Source organism: Mobula hypostoma, chromosome 16 (genome assembly GCF_963921235.1).
Source record: "Mobula hypostoma chromosome 16, sMobHyp1.1, whole genome shotgun sequence".
Classification (NCBI taxonomy): Eukaryota; Metazoa; Chordata; class Chondrichthyes; order Myliobatiformes; family Myliobatidae; genus Mobula; species Mobula hypostoma.
The window spans coordinates 2,419,492-2,445,408 of record NC_086112.1 but is presented as its reverse complement, the minus strand read 5'-3'; the positions used below and the strand labels follow the sequence as shown (position 1 = coordinate 2,445,408).

The window sequence follows — 25,917 nt, the reverse complement described above, 5'->3', positions numbered from 1 at the left end:
TTATTCAAGCCTGAATGATAGAAAAGCTAGGTTACAGTCACTGTTTTAAACCAGGATTTTGTCCAATATGAAACATATTGTGGCTTTTAGTCTAATTATTAAGCCCCATCAACTGAAAATGCTGCATTGGAATCATTCTCTCTCTCTCTCTCCTAATCACCTAGGATCTTTCATCCAGCCAACACCCACCCTCCACTGTTATTCAGCTTTACACCACTCCCCATGTGGTTCCATCTACCCATTACCCACATAGCTTAACCCACCAAATCTGCTTTCTGCTCCCTCAACTGGTTCCATCTGCCCCTCTACCCTGCCTTATCCTGTTCCACTTATCAATGTCATTATTACCATCCTTAACAGATTCCAGAAACTGTAGTTTCTGCTTATCACCTGTCTCTACCTTCACCTGGCTCCACATGTTCATCAACCCCTTCCTCACCTGATTCCATCTATTGCCTGCCAGCTTCCACCACACTGCTCCCCCTCAGCTCTTCATATTGCCAGTTTCTCCCGTACTCTAAACTCTGATGCAGGGACGTGACACAAAACATTGACCGTGCATCCCTCTGCCACCATATATGAAGTTTGTATTTTTTCATCAGGATTCCAGCATCTACAATTACTTGTGTCTTCACCTCTGTGGAGATACTGGAATAGATCCCAAAACTATAAATTTGCTTCATTAACTTTTGTCTTAATTAACTTTATGAGGGGCAATTAAATCTTTGATCTAGCAATGAAGAGTAGAAAAAGATGTATGTTGATTATATCATTTTTTTAAGGTTGTTTTATTTTGGAATTATCCTTAACATTGTTCTTGTAAACAGTCAAAACTTGTAATGCACCAATATTATTTAAAATGACAGGATGCTTGCAACAGGATGGTTTGTAAATATTTACCACCTTTTTATATATACTATTATAAAGATCCAGGCATTAGGTACATTTTGCAAAGCTTTAGTACAATGAGAACATAATTTCAAAAGGTTGAATGTAAGTGATTTATACAATAATAAGTATTTTCAAATACAGTTCAATATTGTACAACATTTACAGATGCTATATTTCATTATAAATATCAAAATAAGTGAATGAAGAAAGGGAACCTCCCTTTCATAGACTTCTGAAAGCAGATGCATAGCTCTGTTGTTAAGGAACATTGACTAGGCTGAACTGTTTTTCTTCTTAAAAATCAGCAGGCCATGACTAGATTCTTGCGTCAGCTCATGGAAGTGCACCTGTTTAAAGAGAAGTTTTGATAAACCAGATTATCAGATGGTTCTTTGTTAAAATGGAAAAAAAACTGTACAAACAATCAAGTTCGTGCATGGAAAAATTATTGGCTTCCAGTAGGCAGTTTCAGTGTTCAGCTGGGGAAGAAGACAGAAAGGTAACATTTCTCATATTAAAGAATTTTTTTATAAAAGCACCGGATGAACTGCCGCCAGCCATAAATTACAGTATTGAGTTCAGACAAACACACACCAAATGCTGGAGGAACTAAGCAGGTCAGGCAGCATCTATAGAGGAGAAAAGAGAACCAATGCTTCAGACAATAATCATTCATCAAGACTGGAAAGGAACGAAGAAGTCAGAATAAGATGGTGGAGAGGAGAAGGAGGTCAAGCTAGAAGATGAAACCAGGTCTTTTTCTATAAACATATTCTACAATTAATAGAACTATGGTTACTGGTTTCCAAATTCTCCCCAGCTGACAGCTCAGCAACTAAGCTCTGCCTTCTTTCCCCAGAGCAAGTGGACATTGACTCCAATGCCAGGGCTGCTATGTTCTAATTTCAACACTGAAATATAGGCTTGGACCAAGCATTCTTGGTTTCCCAGACAGAGGCTTGAAAAAAGAATAGAAATTCTTGGCCTTGTTATTTAGTTAAATGAAGATTCATTCTAATTTTACAATCCATATATTGGGAAAACAAGGAATCTGAAACTTATTCCTTTAATAAACAGTAAAGTGCTTAAAAGTGTTACATAGAACTTCGAACATGGAAATCTACAGCACATTACAGGCCCCTCAGCACACAGTGACCATGTAACCTACTCTAGAAACTGCCTAGAATTTCCCTAGCGCATAGCCCTCTATGTTTCTAAGCTCCATCTACCTCTCCAACAGGCTCCTAAATGACCATATTGTATCTGCTTCCACCACCGCTGCCGGCAGTGCCTTCCACACACCTACCACTCTATGTGTGGAAAAACATACCCCTGACATCCCCTCAGTACCTGTTTCCAAGCACCATAAAACTATGCCTCTTATTTTAGCCATTTCAGCCCTGGGAAATATGCCCTGGCTATTCAGACGATCAATGCCCTTCATCATCTTATGCAGCTCTATCAGGTCACCTCTCATCCTCCGTCGCTCCAAGGAGAAAAGGCCAAGTTCATTCAACCTATTCTCGTAAGGTATGTCCTCCAATCCAGGCAACATCCTTGTAAATCTCCTCTGCACTCTCTCTATAGTATCCACATCCTTCCTGCAGTGAAGTGGCCTTCCTCATTGGAGAAACTAAACTCAGATTGGTGTTAAATCTGCATAAGTTATGCTGAGATTCCTGTGACCTTTCACTTTAATTCACCATCTCAGTGACTTTTCCATCTGTGGACTCCTGGAAAGTTACAATGGGGAACTCCAGCTTCATACTACATAGAACATAGAAATCTACAGCACATTACAGGCCCTTCAGCCCACAATGTTGTGCCAATCATGTAACCAACTCTAGAAACTGTCTGACTATCCACACGATCAATGCCCCTCATCATCTTATACACCTCTATCAGGTCAGTTTTCATCCTCCGTTGCTCTAAGGAGAAAAGGCCAAGTTCACTCAACCTATTCTCATAAGGTACGCTTTTTAATCCAGGCAACATTCTTGCAGATCTCCTCTGCACTCTCTCTATAGTATCCACATCCTTTCTGTAGTGAGGTGACCAGAACTGAACACAGTACTCCAAATGGGGTCTGGCCAAGGTCTTATATATCTGTAACATTACCTTACGGCTCTTGAACTCAATCTCACAGTTGATGAATGCCAACACACCATACGCCTTCTTAACAACACTGTCAACCTACGCAGCAGCTTTGAGTGTTCTATGGACACGGAATCCAAGATCTCTCAGATCCTGCACACTGCCAAGAGTCTTACGGTTAATATTACATCCTGTCTTCAAATTTGACCTACCAAAATGAACCACTTCACACTTATCTGGGTTGAAGTCCATCTGCCACTTCTCAGCCCAGTTCTGCATCCTATCGATATCCCACTCTAACCTCTGACAACCTTCCAGACTATCCACAACACCCCAACTTCTGTGTCATCAGCAAACTTACTAATCCACCCTTCTACTTCCTCATCCAGGTTATTTATAAAAATCACACAGAGGAAGGGTCCCAGAACAGATCACCAATCTCCATGCAGAATATGAACCATCTACAACCACCCTTTGCCTTCTGTAGGTGAGGCAATTCTGGATCCACAAAGCAAGGTTCCCTTGGATCCCATGTCTACTTACTTTCTGAAGCAGCCTGGCATGGGGTATCTTATCAAATGCCTTACTGGAATCCATATACACTACAGCCACTGCTCTACTTTCATCAGTGTGTTTTGTTACATCCTCAAAGAATTCAATCGGGCTTCTAAGGCACAATCTACCCTTGACAAACCCATGCTGACTATCCCTAATCAGATTATATCTCTCCAAATGCTCATCAATCCTGCCTCTCAGGATCTTCTTCAACAACTTGCCCACACTGAAGTCAGACTCACTGGTCTATAGTTTCCTGGGTTATCTCTACTCCCTTTCTTGAACAAAAGGAACAACACTTGTAACTCTCTAATCCTCTGGTACTTCTCCCATCCCAATTGATGACACAAAGATCACCACAAGAGGATCAGCAATCTCCTCCCTCGCTTCCCACAGTAGCCTGGGATACATCTCATTTAGTCCCGGTGACTTTATCTAACTTAATGCTTTTATCTAGCTCCACCACTTCCTCTTTCTTAATGTCTATATGCTCAAGTATTTCAGTCCACTGTAAGTAATCTCCACAATTGCCAAGGCCCTTTTCCCTGATGAATACTGAAGCAAAGTATTCATTAAGTACCTCCGCTACCTCCTCTGACTCCATGCACACGCTTCCACTATCGCACCCAATTGGCCCTATTTTCACACGGCTCATCCTCTTACTTTTCACATACTTGTGGAATTCAGAATCAGGTTTATTATCACTGTCATGTGACATGAAATTTGTTAACTTAGCAGCAGCAGTTCAATGCAATAAATAATATAGCAGAGAAAATAAAATAATAAATAAACAAGTAAATCAATTACATATTTTGAATAGATTTTTTTAAAAGCGTGCAAAAACAGAAATACTGTATACTAAAAAAAAGTGAGGTAGTGTCCAAAGGTTTAATGTCCATTTAGGAATCGGATGGCAGAAGGGAAGAAGCTGTTCCTGAATTGCTGAGTGTGTGCCTTCAGGTTTCTGTACCTCCTACCTGATGGTAACAGTGAGAAAAGGGAATGCCCTGGGTGCTGGAGGTCCTTAATAATGGATGCTTCCTTTCTGAGACACTGCTCCCTAAATATGTCCTGGGTACTTTGTAGGCTAGTACACAAGATGGAGCTGACTAGATTTACAACCTTCTGCAGCTTCGTTCGGTCCTGTGCGGTAGCCCCTCCATAGCAGACAGTGATGCAACCTGTCAGAATGCTCTCCACAGTACATCTATAGAAGTTTTTGAGTGTATTTGTTGACATGCCAAATCTCTCCAAACTCCTAATAAAGTATAGCCGCTGTCTTGCCTTCTTTATAACTACATTGATATGTTGGGACCAGGTTAAATCCTTAGACGTCTAGACACTCAGGAACTTGAAACTGTTCACTCTCTCCACTTCTGATACCTCTAGAGGATTGGTATGTGTTCCTTCATCTTACCCTTCCTGAAGTCCACAATCAGCTCTCTCATCTTACTGATGTTGAGTGCCAGGTTGTTGCTGCGGCACCGCTCCACTAGTTGGTATATCTCACTCCTGTACGCCCTCTCGTCACCACCTGAGATTCTACCAACAATGGTTGTATTGTCAGCAAATTTATCGATGGTATTTGAGCTATGCCTAGCCACACAGTCATGGGTATATAGAGAGTAGAGCAGTGGGCTAAGTTGCGCCACTGTTGATCGTCAGCAAGGAGGATGCCTTGTAGAATGCCTTGGGGCGTTCCTTAATCCTGCTCACCAAGGATTTATCATGGCCCCTTCGACTCTCCTAATTCCGTTCTTAAACTCCTTCCTAGCAACCCTGTAATTTTCTAGAGCTCTAATAGTACCTAGTTTCCTGAACCTTTTGTAAGCTTTTCTTTTCTTCTTAACTAAGATTTTCCACATCCTTTGTGCACCATGATTCTTTAACCCTACCATCCTTCTCCTGCCTCAATGGAACACACCTATACCATGCAAATGTTCCTGAACATTTGCCACATTCTGCTGTGCATTTCCTTGAGAACGTCTGCTCCCAAGTTCCTGCCTAATAGCATAATATTTCCCCCTACCCCAACTAAATGTTTTCCCAAATTGTCTGCTCCCATCCCTCTCCAGTACCATTGTGAAAAATAGAGTTGTGATCACTACCTCCAAAATGCTCTCCCACTGAGAGATCTGACACCTGACCAGGTTCATTTCCCAATACCAGATCAAGTACAGCCTCTCTTCTAGATGGCTTATTTACATATTGTGTCGGGAAACCTTCCTGAACACACCTGACAAACTCCACCCCATCTAAACCCCTTGCATTTAGGAGAGGCCAATCAATAGTGGGAAAGTTAAAATCTCCTATCACTACAACCCTATAATTATTGCACCGTTCCAGAAACTGCCTCCCTATCTGCTCCTCGATATCTCTGTTGCTATTGAAGTCTCTGTAATGGCCACAAAGTTGTAGTTCCACGTATTGATTGGTATGTTATTTTCATGAATTTCAAAAGAAATATTTACATTGTGTCATCTCTAAACATGACTGAAAATGTAACGTCTATAATACTAGGGGAAAAAATTTGATATCTGTTGATTTAACTTAAAGCCTTTTATTATGTACCATTATTATGACTGCGCATGATGTGCCGTTAGTGTTGTTCAAAGCTTCTAGAATGGAGCTGGACAGCTAGCACTGAATACTCCTTTCGTGTGATAATGATATTTTTATTCTAGTCCCTATGAAGTGAATTTACGAATACAAATATACGAGGCAATTACTTTCATCACTTATGTTGCATGTAATGGATCCAACCTTTAGGGACTATTGATGTATCTTTAGGACTACTAATACATTTTCCTTGAGTTTAAAATTAAGTGAGAATTAAAATGCAAGTCTGCTTATCACATTCTATACTTCATGATGAACAGTACAATTGTCCCCCACAAAAATTCTAACCTATATTGCATACAGGATCACAGAATGTAAATTAGACATTCAGCTGAGTTAATACTAACTCTATATAAAAACATTTCAGTTCATTCCCCTTAAGCTCCCCTCTCCTCCGAGCCCCACAGATTCAAATATTTCTGGAATTCAGTTACTTATCCATCCCCCTTTAAAACTCCATAATTGAATCTGCCTCCACTTTTATCCCAGCAGTGAATTCTAAACCCTCATTACCCACTGCATTTTAGAAAGAAGTTTATCTTTATGTCATTTTAATTGTTTTGGCAATCACCTTCATTCTGCTTCTCTTCGTTCAAAACCTGTGTAATGGGTATAGCTTTTTTCCAGGTACTCTATCCACACCTTTTGTGATTTTAAATAAATCTATTAAATTCCCATGTAACCTCCCTTGTTCCAAGGAAAATAAATCCCAGTTTCTGTATGTCTAAAGTTCCTCATTTTTAGAAATATTTTGATAAATCTCTTCTGCACTTCTTCAAAGCTTTCACATTCTGCTTAAACTGTGACACCCAGGATTGGATGAGATATTCCACTGTTACCAAACTGCTGTTATCTGAAATCTCATCATGGTGACTTTGCTCTTGTACTCAATACGTCTATTTATAAAAGTCTGGATCCTGTGTGCTTTCATACCGGGATTACAATTTGCACTCCCTCTTTTAACAAACAATGCATACACCCAGTCAGACCTGTGTGTTCTTGAACTCTGTGTAGAATTGTCCCCTTAGGTTTACATTGTCTCTTCTTATTCTTCCTCCCAAAATGTAACTATGGCTAGCACAAGAGGGCATAGTTTTAAGGTGCTTGGAAGTAGGTGCAGAGGTGATGTCAGGGGTAAGTTTTTTTACGCAGAGAGTGGTGAGTACATGGAATGGGCTGCCAGCGGCGGAGGTGGAAACGATAGTGTCTTTTAAGAGACTCCTGGATGGATACATGAAGCTTAGAAAAATAGAGGGCTATGGGTAAGCCTAGGCAGTTCTAAGGTTCGGCAGAGCTTTGTGAGCCGAACGGCCTGTATTGTGCTGTGGGTTTTCTATGTTTCTATGTAACACTTAATTTTCCTTGGTACTAAGTTCAATTTACTATCTATCTGCCAATTCCACCAATTTATTTGTATATATTTATACTGTATATTATTTGTTTAAGGGGAACTTCTTTACTCAGAAGGTAGTGAGAGTGTGGACTGCTAGTGTACCTGATGGATGCAGCTTTCATTTCAGTGTTTAAGAGAGCTTTGGGTAGGTACATGGATGGGAGGTGCATGGAGGGCTATCATCTGGGCGCAAGTCAATGGGACTAGGCGGATTAATGGTTCGGCACAGACTAGATGGGCTGAAGACCTTGTTCTGTGCTATAGTGCTCCATGACTCCCTATCCCTGAGCTCAATTTCTATCCTTCCAGTATTTCATTATGCCTTCATCAGCAAGAATATTATAAAGAACAGCCTGAATGATTTTGAGGTTTATCGCTTCAAAAGTCATGATATCTAGAAATCTTCATTTTTTCCTGGCATTTTCTCAAAAGTATTTTTGTGGTTTAATGCACCTATCTGAACAGCCACAAGTAAACAGGTCTTATTTTTCATAAAATGTCAAGATAATTATGGGGGATTTCCATATGTAAGTGGATTGGGAAAGTCAGGAAGGTACTGGATCTCAGGAGAGGGAGTTTGTAGAATGCCTACAGAATGGCTTTTTGGAGCAGCTTGTCCATAAGCCCACCAGGGGATTGGCTGTTTTGGATTGGGTGCTATGTAATGAACCTTAGTGAGCTGGAGGTAATGGAACCCCTTGAAAGTAGTGATCATAATATGACTGAGTTCAGTTTCAAATTTGAAAAGGAGAAGCTGGTATCAGGTGTATCGATATTTCAGTGGAACAAAGGAAAATACACTGGTATGAGAGAAGAACTGGCCCAATTCGATTGAAAAAGTAAGCTAGATGGAGGGGCGGTAGAGCAGAATTGGATGAAATTCCTACAAGAAATAAGGAAAGTGCAGGTAAAATATATTCCAAGAGAAAAGAAAATCATGAACGTAAAAATGGCACAAATGTGGCTAACAAGAGAGGTTAAGGCTAAAATAAAAGCAAAAGAGATGGCGTACAAGGAAGCAAAAATTAGTGGGAAAACTGAGGACTGGACGACTTTTAAAAACTTACAGAAGGAAACTAAGAAAGTCATTAGGAAAGAAAAGATGAATTAAGAAAGGAAGTTGGTAATTAACATAAAAAAGGATACTAAGAGTTTTTTTTAATATATGAAGAGTAAAAGAGTGACACGGGTAGATATAGGACCGATTGACAATGATGCTGGAGAAATTATAATGGGTAACAAAGAGATGGCAGAGGAACTAAATGAGTATTTTTCATCAGTCTTCACAGTGGAAGACATTAGCAACATACCTGATAGCCAGAGGTCTCAGGTAATAGAATTAGGTACAGTCAAGATCACTGGAGAGAAAGTGCTTGGGAAGCTAAACAAGAATAGACAAGTCTCCCAGTCCGGATGAGGTGTACCCACGGGTTTTAAAGGAGGTGGCTTTGGAGATTGTGGAGGCATTGGAAATGATCTTCCAGGAATTGATAGACTCTGGCATGGTTCCGGAGGACTGAAAGGTCGCAAATGTAGTTCCGCTGTTTAAGAAAGGAGGGAGGCAGCAAAAAAAAATTACAGACCTATTAGTCTGACATCGGTAGTTGGAAAGATATTGGAGTCGATCCTCAAGGACGAGGTTATGAAATACCTCGAGGTGCATGACAAGATAGGCCCAAGCCAGCATGGTTTCATGAAGGAAAGATCCTGCCTCACCAACCTATTGGAATTTTTTGAGGTAATCTCAAATAAGATTGACAAGGGAGAGGCTGTGGATGGTGTGTATTTGGATTTTCAAAAGGCCTTTGATAAGGTGCCGCATAAGAGACTGCTTAATAAGATGAGAGCCCATGGAATTACAGGAAAGATATTGGAATGGGTGGAGCATTGGCTGATAGGCAGAAAGCAAAGGGTGGGAATAAAGCAATCCTATTCTGATTGGTTGCCGGTTACTAGTGGTGTTCTGCAGGGGTTGGTGCTGGGGCCGCTTCTTTTTACAATGTATATCGATGATTTAGATTATGGATTAAATGGTCTTGTGGCTAAGTTTGCAGATGACATCAAGATAGGTGGAGGAGCAGGAAGTGTTGAAGAAATGGAAAGGTTGCAGAGACACTTGGTCAGTTTAAGAGAGTGGGCAAAGAAATGGCAGATGAGATACAATGTTGAGAAATGTACAGTTGTACATTTTGGAAGAAGAAATAATCGGGCAGATCATTATTTAGATGGGGAGAAAATTCAAAAATCAGAAGTTCAAAGGGACTTGGGGGTCCTCGTGCAGGATACCCTAAAGGTTAACCACCAGGTTGGATCGGCAGTAGGGAAAGCGAATGCTATGTTGGCATTCATTTCAAGAGGAATAGTGTATAAGAGTAAAGAGGTGTTGATGAGGCTCTATGGGGCACTGGTGAGACCTCATTTGGAATACTGTGTGCAGTTTTGGGCCTCCTATCTTAGAAGGGATGTTCTGATGTTGGAGAGAGTTCAGAGCAGATTTACAAGGATGATTCCTGGAATGCAGGGGCTAACATATGAAGAGCAACATTCACAACACGCTGGAGGAACTCAGCAGGTCGGGTAGCATCCGTGGAAAAGATCGGTCAACCTGCTGTTTTCCACGGATGCTGCCTGCCCTGCTGAGTTCCTCCAGCGTGTTGTGAGTGTTGCTTTGACCCCAGCGTTTGCAGATTATCTTGTGTTTAACATATGAGGAGCGTTTGTCGGCTCTTGGACTGTATTCATTAGAGTATAGAAGAATGAGAGGGGATCTCATAGAAACATTTCGAATGTTGAAAGGGTTGGACAGAGTAGATGTGGAAAGGCTGTTTCCCTTGGTGGGTGAGTCCAGGACAAGAGGCCACAGTCTTAGAATTAGAGGGTACCTATTTAAAACAGAGATGAGGAGAAATTTTTTAGCCAGAGGGTCGTGGATTTATGGAATTCGTTGCCACATACAGCTGTGGAGGCCCGATCATTGAGGGTGTTTAAGGAGGAGATTTATAGGTATCTAATTAGTCAGGCTATCAAGAGATATGGGGAAAAAGCTGGAAATTGGAACTAGATGGGAGAATAGCTTAGCTCATGGTGGAGTGGCGGAACAGACTCGATGGGCCAAATGGCCTACTTCTGTTCCTTTGTCTTGTGATAAAGCTGCTGTTGTATCTTATTGAGTTCAAAGCAAGGTATTTTAATGTTGTTATAGCCAGGGATAGTGGGGATAAGCTCTTAATGGTATCCATTTCAAACAGCCTTTGATAACCCAGTTCAGCTCTTGGCCTTCACATGTGGCTTATCCACTAAGCCCGGCGGAACTGTTTCTACGGACAGAAGAAGAAGCAAAGGCAGGTTACTGGCACCTTAAACCTGGTCACTTCAGGCAGGTGGGGCTCATCAGCGTGTTTGGCAGCTCATCCAGAAGTAAATCTCTGATCTCAAACCTCCGCTGCCTTGTGGCTATACCCAATTATGGGGAAGACTTTGGGAATAAACCTCAAAGAAAAATCTGGAGCTGGAGTCCCTAAGGCATTTCTACGTTGAGTTCAACGCTGACCTGGCAACAGCTGTGATGCCACAAGTTTCAAAACGTATTGATCTTTGCTGTTCCTTTGGATTCATCGGCTGTGTGGAGAGGGGGCAGATTCATTCCAAATATAGTGTTTCTAGATGAGTTCTTATATTTAACATCAAATATAAGAATTCATACAGAAATACTATGTTTGGAATGAATTGCCATTCTCATCTTTGATGAGGTGTTTCTGGGATTGCGTACCCAGGGTTACTTTCCCATTTTGAGATACTGTACATGCAGCGGCTCCTGTACCTAATAAAATGGCCACTGAGTGTATGTTTGTGATCTTCTGCTGCTGTAGCCCATCCACTTCAAGGTTCGACGTGTTGTGTGTTCAGAGATGCTCTTCTGCACACCACTGTTGTAACGTGTGGTTATTAGAGTTACTGTCATCTTCCTGTCAGCTTGAACCAGTCTGGCCATTCTCATTAACAAGGCATTTTTGCCCACAGAACTGCCACACACTGGATGTATCTTTGTTTTTCACACCATCCTCTGTAAATCTGGTGACAGGTGTACAGTAAGATTCCAGGAGATCAGCAGTTTCTGAGATACTCAAACCACCCTGTCATTCCGTGGTCAAAGTTATTCAGATCACACTTTTCCCAATTCTGAAGTTTGGTCTGAACAACAAATGAACCCTTTGAACATACCTGCATACTTTTACACATTGAGTTGCTGCCACATGATTGACTGATTAGATATTTGCATTAATGAGCAGATGTACGGTGTACCTAATAGAGTGGCAAGTGGGTGTATATCATAGTCATTGAAAATAAAATGGTGAGGATTACAATTATACTTGTGGTAAATGACTGGCTAGGAAATCACTGAGACCATACAAATACACAAGGAAAATCATGCACAATGTGTCAGGATTTCTCATTTCAGTGCTCTATGCTCAGAATCCTTCAGTCATTCTTCTTTATACTGAACTGTTACTTGTTTGGAATTAGAAAGTTTACACTCTGCCATACTGTTGGAGCAGCTAAAAAGCTGCATAATTGAAAATTAAAACTTCAGTTTAGTACCTGAACATATTAATATCAGAAACAATATTTCGCCAATGTTCTGATTTTGACAATCCAAGTAGGCAGCTTAAGTGGTTCAGCATGGTCTAGATGGACCAAAGGGCCTGTTTCTGTGCTGTACTTTCCTATCACTCTATAACATGATGGAAAAGACCAATCAACTAGCAAAAGTTTCCATCCTATTTGGAGTTTGAGAACCAGAACCAGGTATAACATCACCGGCATATTAGTGACATTTGCTGACTTTGCAACAGCAGAACATTGCAATACATAATAATAGAAACATAGAAAATAGGTGCAGGAGTAGGCCATTCGGCCCTTCGAGCCTGCACTGCCATTTATTATGATCATGGCTGATCATCCAACTCAGAACCCCGCCCCAGCCTTCCCTCCATACCCCCTGATCCCCGTAGCCACAAGGGCCATATCTAGCTCCCTCTTAAATATAGCCAATGAACTGGCCTCAACTGTTTCCTGTGGCAGAGAATTCCACAGATTCACCACTCTCTGTGTGAAGAAGTTTTTCCTAATCTCGGTCCTAAAAGGCTTCCCCTTTATCCTCAAACTGTGACTCCTTGTTCTGGACTTTCCCAACATCGGGAACAATCTTCCTGCATCTAGCCTGTCCAATCCCTTTAGGATTTTATACGTTTCAATCAGATCCCCCCTCAATCTTCTAAATTCCAACGAGTACAAGCCCAGTTCATCCAGTCTTTCTTCATATGAAAGTCCTACCATCCCAGGAATCAATCTGGTGAACCTTCTTTGTACTCCCTCTATGGCAAGGATGTCTTTCCTCAGATTAGGGGACCAAAACTGCACACAATACTCCAGGTGTGGCCTCAGGCCTTGTACAACTGCAGTAGTACCTCCCTGCTCCTGTACTCGAATCCTCTTGCTATAAATGCCAGCATACCATTCGCCTTTTTCACCGCCTGCTGTACCTGCATGCCCACTTTCAGTGACTGGTGTATAATGACACCCAGGTCTCGTTGCACCTCCCCTTTTCCTAATCGGCCACTATTCAGATAATAATCTGTTTTCCTATTTTTGCCACCAAAGTGGATAACTTCACATTTATCCACATTAAATTGCATCTGCCATGAATTTGCTCACTCACCCAACCTATCCAAGTCACTCTGCATCCTCTTAGCATCCTCCTCACAGCTAACACTGCCACCCAGCTTCGTGTCATCCGCAAACTTGGAGATGCTGCATTTAATTCCCTCATCCAAGTCATTAATATATATTGTAAACAACTGGGGTCCCAGCACTGAGCCTTGCGGTACCCCACTAGTCACCGCCTGCCATTCTGAAAAGGTCCCGTTTATTCCCACTCTTTGCTTCCTGTCTGCTAACCAATTCTCCATCCACATCAATACCTTACCCCCAATACCGTGTGCTTTAAGTTTGCACACTAACCTCCTGTGTGGGACCTTGTCAAAAGCCTTTTGAAAATCCAAATATACCACATCCACTGGTTCTCCCCTATCCACTCTACTGATTACATTCTCAAAAAATTCTATGAGATTCGTCAGACATGATTTTCCTTTCACAAATCCATGCTGACTTTGTCCGATGATTTCACCGCTTTCCAAATGTGCTGTTATCACATCTTTGATAACTGACTCCAGCAGTTTCCCCACCACCAACGTTAGGCTAACCGGTCTATAATTCCCCAGTTTCTCTCTCCCTCCTTTTTTAAAAAGTGGGGTTACATTAGCCACCCTCCAATCCTCAGGAACTAGTCCAGAATCTAACGAGTTTTGAAAAATTATCACTAATGCATCCACTATTTCTTGGGCTACTTCCTTAAGCACTCTAGGATGCAGACCATCTGGCCCTGGGGATTTATCTGCCTTCAATCCCTTCAATTTACCTAACACCACTTCCCTACTAACAAGTATTTCGCTCAGTTCCTCCATCTCACTGGACCCTCTGTCCCCTACTATTTCTGGAAGATTATTTATGTCCTCCTTAGTGAAGACAGAACCAAAGTAATTATTCAATTGGTCTGCCATGTCCTTGCTCCCCATAATCAATTCATAATAATAGAAGGGAAAAACTGTGAATTACAGAATGTTTATAAGATAGTTAAATAAGTAGTTCCAAAGTAGAAGTTTATAAAAAGTTGTGAGGTGGTGTTCATGAGCTCAAGGTCCATTCAGAATTGGGTGGCAGAGGGGAACAATCAGAATCGTTGAGTGTGTGCCTTCACACTTCTGTACCTCCTTCCTGACAATGGCATGACCTTGGCAATGAGGGTCCTTAGTGATGGACGCTGCCTTTTTGAGGCATCACTTCGTGAAGAGGTCCTGGGTACTACGAGGGTTAGTGCTCATGATGGAGCTGACTTCGATCCTGTGCAATAGCAACCACCAACCTCCCCAGCACACCACCCCCCAAACATAGCTGCATTGATATCTTGGGTTCAGGTTAGATCGTCAGAGATATTGACACCCAGAAACTTGAAATTACTCATTCTTTCCACTTCTGATTGGAATTTATTCCGAAGGGTTATGATGTATTTCCCTCACACCCTACTCCCTTTGTCTGTCTCCATTTTGCCCTCTGAGACCCACGATGTTCAGTTCTGTTTAACAATCATGCACACCTGTTACTTTAAACAGATATAGTGGTACTTACCACTTGTACATCAGAATGTACTCTGGAGAGAAAGTCCAGCAGTTCATTGTTATCAATGAGATATGGATTGCGAAGTTTTTTAGTGAATTTGTGGATACCTGTGAAAAATATTAAAGAAAGGAACTCAGGCTTTTTTTTCTCAACTCTTAGGCTGTTAATATGATAAACATTCGATTGAGACTATTCATACCTGTAAAATCAGTAAAACTATCTACACAGTTAAATCATCTTACATGGTTTCTTATGCATTTTTGCATTAATGGACCGTGTCACTACCTTCTAGTTTTAACTTACCTTAAGACCATAAGGTATCAACATAGGAGCTGAATTAGGCCATTTAGTCCATTGAGTCTGCTCTGCCATTTCATCATGGCTGACTTATTATCCCTCTCAATCCCATTCTCCAGCCTTCTCCCTGTAATCTTTGATGCCCTGGCTAATCAAGAACCTATCAACCTCCACTTTAAATGTACCAAATGATCAGGTCTCCACAGCTGTCTGTGCCAGTTAATTCCACAGATTCACCACCCTCTGGCTAAATAAATTCCTCCTCATCTCTGTTCTAAATGGGTGTCCCTCTATTCTGAGCCTGTGGCCGCTGGTCCTAGACACATCACTATAAGAAACAACCCCTCTACATCTACTCTATCTAGGCCTTTCAATATTTGATAGGTTTCAGTGACATTCCCTCATTTTTCTAAACTCCAGCCAGTACAGGCCCAGAGCTGTCAAGCAGTTGTCATACATTGACTCTTTCTTTCCAGTAATCACTCTTGTAAACCTCCTCAAATTAAGGCATAATTTGTACTTCTCCTTGGAGGCAGTGACACTGGATAAAGTTCCTGTATGTGTTGCTGTGGGATCCTAATTTATTTCTTTTGCAGTTTGAAATCCTGCAGCCTGAGATCCTGGATTTTGTTTAAGAGCCAGCAGATCTGTTTGAAGCTATTGGCTTTTGCCCCTGTTTGGGATTCCTGAATGCAGGTGGGAGTCCTGAACTTGTGCTCAGCTGATTGCAATTCAGGGGAAGTCTGTGCTGTTTCTGAGCTCAGATTTCTGCAGGGAACACAAACTTCTGTAAATTACTTACTTAACTGATGCTGGGTTAATCTGCTATTAGTCTAAAGACCTATTCAGTTTAATAGTGAAAAAGAATCTGGAGTCAATGTAATTTTGCAATTTTAAAAGTTAAATATATTGCTTTCTAATGTCTTCAAGTGTTTTATTTTTTCAGTTTTTTAAAATCACAAATGAAATATCCAAGTATATAAAAAGTTTCTAATTCAACAACAAGTGGCTTTATGGATATTGTTGTCAGCCAATGTGCTCTGTGGCCAAACTTCAGTGGTTCCCAAAGCAATTCTGGAGGGGATGGAGGGGCCTGTCAAGTTTGATGGAGAAGAACTTGCACTAAGCGAGGCCAACTACTGAGCTGCAAAACAGCTGCCTGGAAGAGGTTGCACCAAGATATCTGCTTCAGATCAAAGCTCAGGCGAGGGTAGGCAACCAGCAAACTAAAACTACTCAACAGTCAGCAGAGCATCCTGACATTCTGCAGATCTGTAATCAAGATCTCAGGCAATCAGTTGAATATTACATGACTATCAGATCCTATAATGCTTCCTTAAGAAGGAAACTAATTTGAAATTCAACTCCTTGCATTTTTTGTTTAAATGAAAGTTTTACAAAGTTGACTGTATAATGGAAAGATTCAAAATGGAAATAACTCATTGACTCACAGAAGAACAGATGATACAATGTTAAGCATCTTTTTCTCTGCTATTTAAAGCAAGTTTCCAAGCTTGAAAAATTCCTTGAGAATTCAATGCACCCCAGTACAGAGAATAAGCAAAGTTTATTTGAATTAGTGAGAGCCACGCTATTGATGGATCAGAAATGTATTGAATGGCTTGCATCTATAACACAGTGCCAACAGAATGGTAGTTTTGTAGGTCTGAAGGGGGGGGGGGAACAAAAGTCCTCTGTTGGTCTTCACTGCTGCTCCTCAATTTCCCCTTACTCCACAAGCCAGCAGGCAGTAGCTCTTCATCCACTGTTTGACACCAGAACATCATGAAAGATACAGCTAGAATTCAAGGAGGCAACCCAACTGACCAGAATTCAACCTGAACAGACATCATATTCATAAAAGGCAAGTACAGTACATGACATGCAAGTAATGGGGAAGTTAGCCTGACCTAAAACTGGCTTCAATTTCAAACTTAAATGTTGCTGGTGGGCAAATGCCCAGCCTGTTGTTAAGTCGACCAAGAACAGCAAAGAAACAGGAACTAGATAGTAGTAATAAGATGTAAGAGCAGAATTAGGCCATTCAGCCCATCGAGTCTGTTCCACTATTCCATTATGGCTGATCCCAGATCCCACTCAACCGCATACACCTGCCTTCTCATCATATCCTTTGATACCCTGACCAATCAGGAAATGATCAACTTCCGCCCTAAATATACCCATGGACATGGCCTCCACCGCAGCTTGTGGCACAGCATTCCACAGAGATACTCTCTGGCTAAAAAAAATTCCTCCTGACTTCTGTTCTAAAGGGTTGCCCCTCAATTTTGAGGTTCCCCCTAGTTCTGGATACCCCCACCATAGGAAACAGCCTCTCCACATTCACCCAGTCTAGTCCTTTCAACATCTGATAGGTTTCAATGAGATCCCCTCGCATTCTTCTAAATTCCAGTGAGTACAGGCCCAAAGCTGCCAAACGCTTCTCATATGTTAACCTCTTCATTCCCAGAATCATCCTTGTGAACCTCCTTTGGACTCTTTCCAATGACAGTACATCCTTTCTGAGATATGGGGACCAAAACTGTTAACAGTCCTGCCAAAGTGTTTCAGCCCGAAATGTCAACTGTACTTTTTTCTATAGACGCTGCCTGGCCTGCTGAGTTGCTTGGATTTCCAACATCAGCAGATTTTCTCATTTGTGTTGACAATACTCTAAGTACAGCCTGACTTGTGCCTTATAAAGACTCAGCATTATCTCCTTGTTTTTCTATTCTATTCCCCTTGAAATCAATGCCAATATTACATTTACCTTCTTTACCACAGACTCAACCTGTAAAGTAACCTTCTGGGAGTCTTGCACAAGGACTCCTAAGTCCCTTTGCACCTCTGATGTTTGAACCTTCTCCCCATTTAGATAATAGTCCACATTATTGCTCCTTTTACCAAAACACATTATCATACATTTCCCAACACTGTATTAATAGTCTGATGTTTGAACCTTCTCCCCATTTAGATAATAGTCTGCAATATTGTTCCTTTTACCAACATGCATTTTCATACATTTCCCAACACTATATTCCATCTGCCACTTTTCTGCCCATTCTTCCAATTTGTCTAAGTCCTTCTGCAATCGCATTGCATCCTTAGCACTACCTACCCCTCCACCTATTTTGGTATCATCTGCAAACTTTGCCATAAAGCCATCAATTTCATTATCTAAATCATTGACAGACAATGCAAAAAGTAGCAGTCCCCATACTGACCCCTGAGGAGCACCACTAGTCACTGGCAGCCAACCAGAAAAGGCCCCTTTTATTCCCACTTGCTGCCTCCTGCCTATCAGCCATTCCTTTACCCATGCCAGTATCTTTTCTGTAATGCCATAGGATTTTATCTTATTAAGCAACCTCATGTGTGGCATCTTATCAAATACCTTCTGAAAATCCAAGCAAAAGACATCCACAGCCTCTCCTTCATCCATCCTGCTTGTTACTGTCACCGTCCCGACCGTTAATTCCTCTTATTCCCCTAATTCCCTTTTCCCTGTGTTCTCCTGGGCTCCTTGATTGTGGCACCTGATTCTCATCTAAACCTGCTGCATAAAAACCCCAGCTTTGCATCCACTTGATGCCAGACTGCTGCTTCAACCAGTGTGGTAATTCACGTTCCCGGCCACTTAGAATGGTGTATTCTAAGTTTTACTTCAGTACCGAGGTTTACCTGTGTACTCTGTCTCTCCATGTCAAGATAAGCATTGCCTGCTGCTTGCCTTTTCATTTAATGCTCCGTGTCAAGGTAAGTGTTGCCTGCCGCCTGCTCCTGTTTACTGTTCAGCTCCAGCAATGCCCTGTGTCAAGTTTTCCCTGCCTCCTGCTCTTCCGTTCATCTGCGCTGTTTGCCTGTGTTAACTCTGTCTCTCAGCCGCTTAGAATTGTGTATTCTAAGTTTTGTTTCCGCACTGTTGTTTCCCTGTGTTAACTGTCTCTCGGCCGCTTAAAATTGTGTGTTCTAAGTTTTTTTTCCGCGCTGTTTCCCTGTGTTAACAGGAGCATTGCATGCCGCCCGCCGTTCTCTCCCAGCCTTGCTCACTCCTTGGCTTTCCTCTGTCTAATCCTGCCCCCCCCCCCCCCCGGCCTTCCCTGCAACTTTTAATAAACACTCTTCTGATTACACTACCTCCATGTCAGTGTCCTGCGTTTGGATTCACCCATTCTCGTTGCAACAGTTACTTCCTCAAGGAACTCTAACAGCTTTGTCAGGCAAGATTTCCCTTTGCAGAAACCATGCCGACTTTGACTTATTTTATCATTAGTCTCCAAAAACCCCAAAACCTCATCCTTAATAATAGACTCCAACAGTTCCCTAGCCACTGAGGTTAGGCTAACTGGTCTATAATTTCCTTTATTTTTCCTTCCTCCCTTCTTAAAGAGTGGAGTGACATTTGCAATCTTCTATTCCTCCGGAACCATGACAGAATCAAGTGATTCTTGAAAGATCATGACCAATGCATCTGTTATCTCTTTAGCAACCTCTCTCAGGACTCTGGGATGTAGTGCAGCTCGTCTAAGTGACCTTAACTCCTTTCAGTTTGCCCAGCAGTTTTTCCTTTGTAATAGCAATGGCACTCACTCCTCCTCCCTGACACTCACGGACCTCTGGCACACTGATAGTGTCTTCCACGGTGAAGACTGATGCAAAGTACTCATTAAGTTCATCTGCCTTTTTTTTTGTCCCCCATTACTACCTCACCAGCATCATTTTCCAGTGGTCCAATATCAACTCACCTCCCTCTTACTCTTTATGTAACTGAAAAGACTTTTGGTAGGGGAACATCAACTCAGACCATGAGGGGCCCGGGTTGGGCATTTTCATGCCTTACAAGGCGCAGATTGGAAGTCTGTGTGGGGTGCCACTCTTCGCACAGGCCAGAGCAATGTGTGATTAACTGCCTTGCTCAAGGACACAAACACGCTGCCACAGCTGAGGCTCGAACTAGCAACCTTCAGATCACTAGACGAACGCCTTAACCACTTGGCCACATGCCCAACACTGATGGTATCCTGCTTTATATTATTGGCCAGTTTGCCCTCATATTTCACCTTTTCCCTTATAGCTGTTTTAGTTGTCCTTTGTTGGATTTTAAAAGTTTCCCAATCATTGAATTTCCCACTCACTTTTGCTACCTTATACACCCTTTTATGCAATCCTAACTTCCCTTGTCAGCCACGGGTGCCTACCCCTGCCATTTGAGAACTTCTGTGGGACATAACTATCCTGCGCCCTGTGAACTATACTCAAAACACTTCAGCCATTTTTGCTCTGCCGTCATCCTTGCCAGTATCCTCCTCCAATCCACCTGGGCAAGCTCCTCTCTCACGCCTCTAGTTCCCTTTATTCCATTGCGAAACTGATACATGTGACTTATGCTTCTCCCTCTTAAATTGCTGTATGAATTCAATCATATTATGATCACTGCCTGCTAATGGTTCCCTTACATTAAGCTCCCTAATAAGATCTGGGTTATTACATAGCACCCAAGCTAAGATAGCCTTTCCCCGAGTAGGCTCAAGCACAAGCTGCTCTAAAAAAACAATCTCGTAGGCATTCAACAAATTCCCTCTCTAGCAATCTGACACCAACCTGATATTCTCAATCCCCTTGCATATTGAAGTCCACCATTACAATTGTGTCATTACCCTTATTACATGCCCTTTCCAGCTCCCTTTGCAATCTCGACTCCACATCTTGGCTACTATTTGGAGGTCTGTATATGATTCCCATAATGGTTTTTTTAACCCTTGCAATTTGATAACTCCACCCACAAAGATTCAACATTCCCTGACCCTATCTCACCTCTTTCTAAAGTTGTAGTTCCATCTCTTACCAACAGAGCCACACCACTGCCTATGCCTTCCTGCCTGTCCTTTCAATATAAACTATATCCTTTAATGTTAAGCTCCAATGGTCTGTAGCCTCCTTTCAGCCATGACTTGGTGATGTGCACAACATCTTACCTAACAATCTCCAATTGCACCACGAGTTCATCCACTTTATTCTGAACGCCATGTGCATTTAAATTCTTCACCCTTTTGAATTTTGCCTCTGTGGTACAATTTAACTCTTTGCTCTGTCTGCATTTTATTGTCTTGTCCTTCTTTACATTCATGTTACATCCATCATCGATTTGTAAACCTGCTGGCTCATCGTCAGCTCTTATCATACTGTGTCCCATCCTCCTGCCATATTAATTTAAACCACTCCCAACAGCGCTAGTAAACCTACCTGCAAGAATATTGGTCCCCTTTGGATTCCCATAGGCTAGGCTGTAGTTAGGTTGGGGTATGGAAATCTGTTAGATTGGTAGTGGGTGGACAAATTAAAACCAAAATCTGAGGAGTCACCTGTTTATTTCTTGCCTGTAGTGACTGGGCAGAGTGTCATCAACTACAAGTGTGTTTTATTTTCACATAGGTAATTTAAAGCTTGCTAATTTGTATATTTAAGAAGCCTAAAACTTTCCAGTCACAATTTCAAATTAGTGAACCATCATGCAGAATAGATTACAATTTAAAATGTTAAAGACTTACACCCATTTTCACATGTCAAGTTTGATCTTTTTCTTTGTACCTCAAATCATCTGAATCAAACCTTAAATTTAAATTAAGTAACTTCATGCACTCATGACAGCTACAATAACTTCAAAATTTCAGGAAGCTCACAATCCCATTCTTAATGTTGATGTTAAAATCTTACGAGTATTTGAATGATTATGAATGTGTAACGCTAAGACTGAATGAGGCAGGAAACTTTGGATTTTGACTTCTAGTTTTCTCAGTCGAAGTGTTTTACACGCCGCGATGCTAAGCATTTCTATCATTCTGTTGTATTTCAAATATGCAGCAGCTACAATGTATTTATTTCACAGTTCCAGCATTGTTTCTTTCCATCTTCCTCTGTCCTTATTCATCTCCACCAGATTCATTCATCTTCACTGCACAATTTCTGATATTCAGTTCCTCCTGGTCATTAACCAATCGCAATCATTCCTATTTGTTCTGTTCACCCTCACCCCTCTCCCCTGCAATTTAAAACATGTTTAATTTTTAACTTTACCCACTTTTCTAATGATCTCCCTCTTACCTGCTGAGTATTCCAGCAGTTCATTATGAGAACTTGAGTAAAAGTTTTTTTTCTTATTTATTTCTGCTAATGGACAACATTCAGAAACAGCCCGATTCATTCTGTTGCCTGTCAACTTTATGAAATTGTAACTGAAAATGCAGATTCCACATGAAATCATTCAGACTTTAGTAAAATTGAAGGAATATATATTAAATCAACTAAATATTTGCATGCCTTAAGCGCTATCCAATTCAGTAAAACAGTGCACAATGAGCATACTGTGCTATAATAGATTCACATTGTTTTATGAAAACAGTTTGAAACAAAATGTTTACAAAACAAGCCAAATTAATTTCAGTAATATACTATATTTAACCTGACCAAAGATGAGTGAATTGAAATGCTAAATCTGTTGTTCTAACCGCAAGTATTTGTCAAATAACTTTGCTGAATATTTCTATATTTTTCTATATCAATTCAGCTTGAGTTCTTAATGAAATTTACAAGCAGAATTAGTGGAACCCAATGTCAACTGAACAAACGTACTCTTGTATGTATTTTGCAGTACAGAATCCATCCTTTTTGATATCTAGTCACACAATCCTCTGAAACTCTGAAGTTACTGAGATGATTTTGGGGCAGTGTGCCATTTTCTAACTCAAGTATGTAGTATGCATTGAGACAAACTGTCCGATACTTATGTCTCTTGCTGGTTCTCTTTCCTTTTATTTTCAGTCTGTATATAAATTGTTAGACATCGTTGTCTGAAATCAAAGATCTCAGATCCAAGACTTGCCATATATTTTGACTACATTATAAACCTCTTGTAACCTAATACTATCTTTAACTTCTCATGTTAGTCAGAGTTGGACAGTCTTTCCTGTGGGGCTTTTATTTCTTGAGGGAACAGAAAATCTTGTAAAATTTTAATAGTTCAACTTATTAAATCTCAGAAAGGCTAAACTCTTTTGTGGATTAAATTATTATTTTTTAAAGATTAATTTTTTACTTTGGTGCAGAATTATGAAGCAGTTCTCTAAAGAGCAATGCTAGGCTTTAGTAGGCCATCTGAAGATCAAAAGCCAAAAAAGACAATGGCCTACAGAGACCTGCTCTATATAGACAGCCCAATGTGATCTGTGTCTGAAAATGATCAACTATAGAAGCTATACAATAAACCTATTTTAACTTTAGGGCACAAAAGCTCTCTCAGGCAGACTGCCCCTCATCCTCCCAGACATCGTATGTCTGAACTTAACCCAGATAATAGCTCTCGTACTGCGCATACGGTATAAATGGCAAAGTTATAGAGAATTGGAACAGTCAAGTTTAAAAATAAATTCAGCAGCCTTCCAAAACATTTCACCATAATCGTTGTGTTCACCTCATCCTTAGGCTAATACCAAGTCCACTGGAGGCCTGGAGATGGCCTGTCCTGAGGCAGTGTGTGAATGAGTGGGTGGGGGGGGGGGAGAGAACAAAAGGGCTTACTTTGCTGTTGTTGCTTGTGTTGTTCTGCAGAACATGATGGTCTATGTTGGTGCCAGAATGTATGGTGACACTCGCCGGCTGCCCCAGCAGATCCTGGGTGTATTGGTTGTTAACGCAAATTACACATGTCACTATATGTTTTGATGTACATGTGATAAATAAATTGAATCTGAATCAACTGTTACTATTATTTTCATGCTCATTTAATAGTTCCAAAAGAGAATAATTAGTTTCACTTCTGTTGAAAATATTTTTGATCTTCTTCAGCATTGCAGGAAATGTAGATTATAGTATAGAATTTTCAGATAATAAATCATGCAATTTGTGGTACAACCTTAATGTCATTTAGCTCCAGAATATATGTTCTTTTAATATTTTTCTATGGTTTGAGCAAGTTTGTTCACTTGCTTCTAGATCCATTCGGACTGGTCCTATTGCTATCTCAGGTTCAAATATTTATTGCAGATCTCTCTTTTTTTCCGAACCAAGTTTCCAATATCCCTTGAAAACCATGGCTCTCTCAAACTTTTAACCTTTCCTTTCAACATAACAGGAACATAAAGATTCTGTACCCTCAAAATTTCACCTTTAAATGACCTCCAATTCTCTATTAAAACAAATAGAAAAAAAATAATACAAATAAAACAAATTGTCCCAATCCACTCCTCCTAAATCCTTTCGCATCTCCTCAAAGTTAGCCTTTCTCCAATCAAAAATCTCAACCCTGGATCCAGTCCTGTCCTTTTTCATAATTATATTAAAACTAATGGCATTGTGATCACTGGACCTGAAGTGCTCCCCAACACAAACCTCCGTCACCTGGCCTATCTCATTCCCTAACAGGAGATCCAACACTGCCCCTTCTCTAGTTGGTACCTCTAGGTATTGCTCCAAAAAACTATCTTGCACACATTTGACAAACTCCAAACCATCCAGCCCTTTTACAGAATGGGCTTCCCAGTCTATGTGTGGAAGATTAAAATCTCCCACAATCACCACCTTGTGCTTACTACAAATATCTCTATCTGCTTACAAATTTGCTCCTCCAGTTCTCAGTCCCCCATTAGGTGGTCTATAATACACTCCTATAAGCGTTACAACACCTTTCCCATTCCTCAATTCCACCCAAATAGTCTCCCTAGACGAGTCCACTAATCTATCCTGCCAGAGCACTGCTGTTATATTTTCTCTGACAAGCAATGCAACACCTCCCCCTCTTGCCCCTCCTATTCTATCCCACCTGAAGCAACGAAATCCTGGAATATTTAGTTGCCAATCACACCCCTCCTGCAACCACATTTCACTAATAGCTACAACATCATATTTCCAGGTATCAATCCCTGCTCTAAGCTCATCCACCTTTCTTACAATGCTCCTAGCATTAAAATAAATGCATTTAAGAAACTCTCCACCTCCTACTCTCTGTTTATCCTTAATGGAACAAACAACTTTGTTATCATTTTCTTCCTTGTCCCCTACATCTTTGGTCTGAGTGCTCCTCATCTCTGTCACCTGCCTATCCTCCCTCACACACCGCCTACCTGCCTTCTCCATTTGTGAACCAACCTCCCCTCTCCTTGTCTCCTTAATTTGATTCCCTCCCCCCAACCATTCTGATTTAAAGTCACCTCAGTAGCCCTCGCAAATCTCCCCGCCAGGATATTGGTCCCGCTAGGATTCAAGTGCAACCCGTCCTTTTTGTACAGGTCATGCCTGTGCCAATAGAGGTCCCAATGATCCAAAAACTTGAATCCCTGCCCCCTGCTCCAAACCCTCAGCCATGCATTTATCCTACATCTCATTGCATTCCTAATTTCACTGTCGCGCGGCCCAGGCAGTAATCCCGAGATTACTACCTTTGTGGTCCTTTTACTCAACTCCCTTCCTAACTCCCTATATTCTTCTTTCAGGACCTCTCCCCTTTTCCAACCTATGTCATTGGTACCTATATGTACTATGACCTCTGGCTCCACTCCCTCCCACTTCAGGATCTCTTGGACGCAATCAGAAACATCCCGGACCCTGGCACCAGGGAGGCAAACTACCATCTGGGTCTCTGGACTGTGTCCACAGAATCGTCTATCTGACCCCCCCCTAACTATCGAGTCCCCTATTACTACTGCCCTCCTCTTCCTTTCCCTACCCTGAGCTACAGGGCCGGACTCTGTGCCAGAGGCACAGCCATTGTTGCTTTCTCCAGGTAGGGTGTCCCCCCCAACAGTACTCAAACAAGAGTACTTATTGTCAAATATCATCAA

The 25,917-nt window shown here is 41.3% G+C and overlaps 1 protein-coding gene across 2 annotated transcripts in view; it reads right to left on the bottom strand.

The window, feature by feature from the left end:
- Positions 1-434: 434 nt before the first annotated feature.
- LOC134357641 (multiple C2 and transmembrane domain-containing protein 1-like) overlaps positions 435-25,917 on the bottom strand; it is a 575,938-nt gene continuing 550,455 nt past the window's right edge. For both annotated transcript variants that reach the window (XM_063069271.1, XM_063069272.1), the window contains exons 21-22: positions 14,798-14,895; positions 435-1,238 (exon numbers count right to left, since the gene is read on the bottom strand). In XM_063069271.1, the coding sequence (XP_062925341.1) occupies positions 1,164-1,238; positions 14,798-14,895 (173 nt within the window). In that variant the 3' untranslated portion in view covers positions 435-1,163. The remainder of the gene's footprint in view (positions 1,239-14,797; positions 14,896-25,917) is intronic.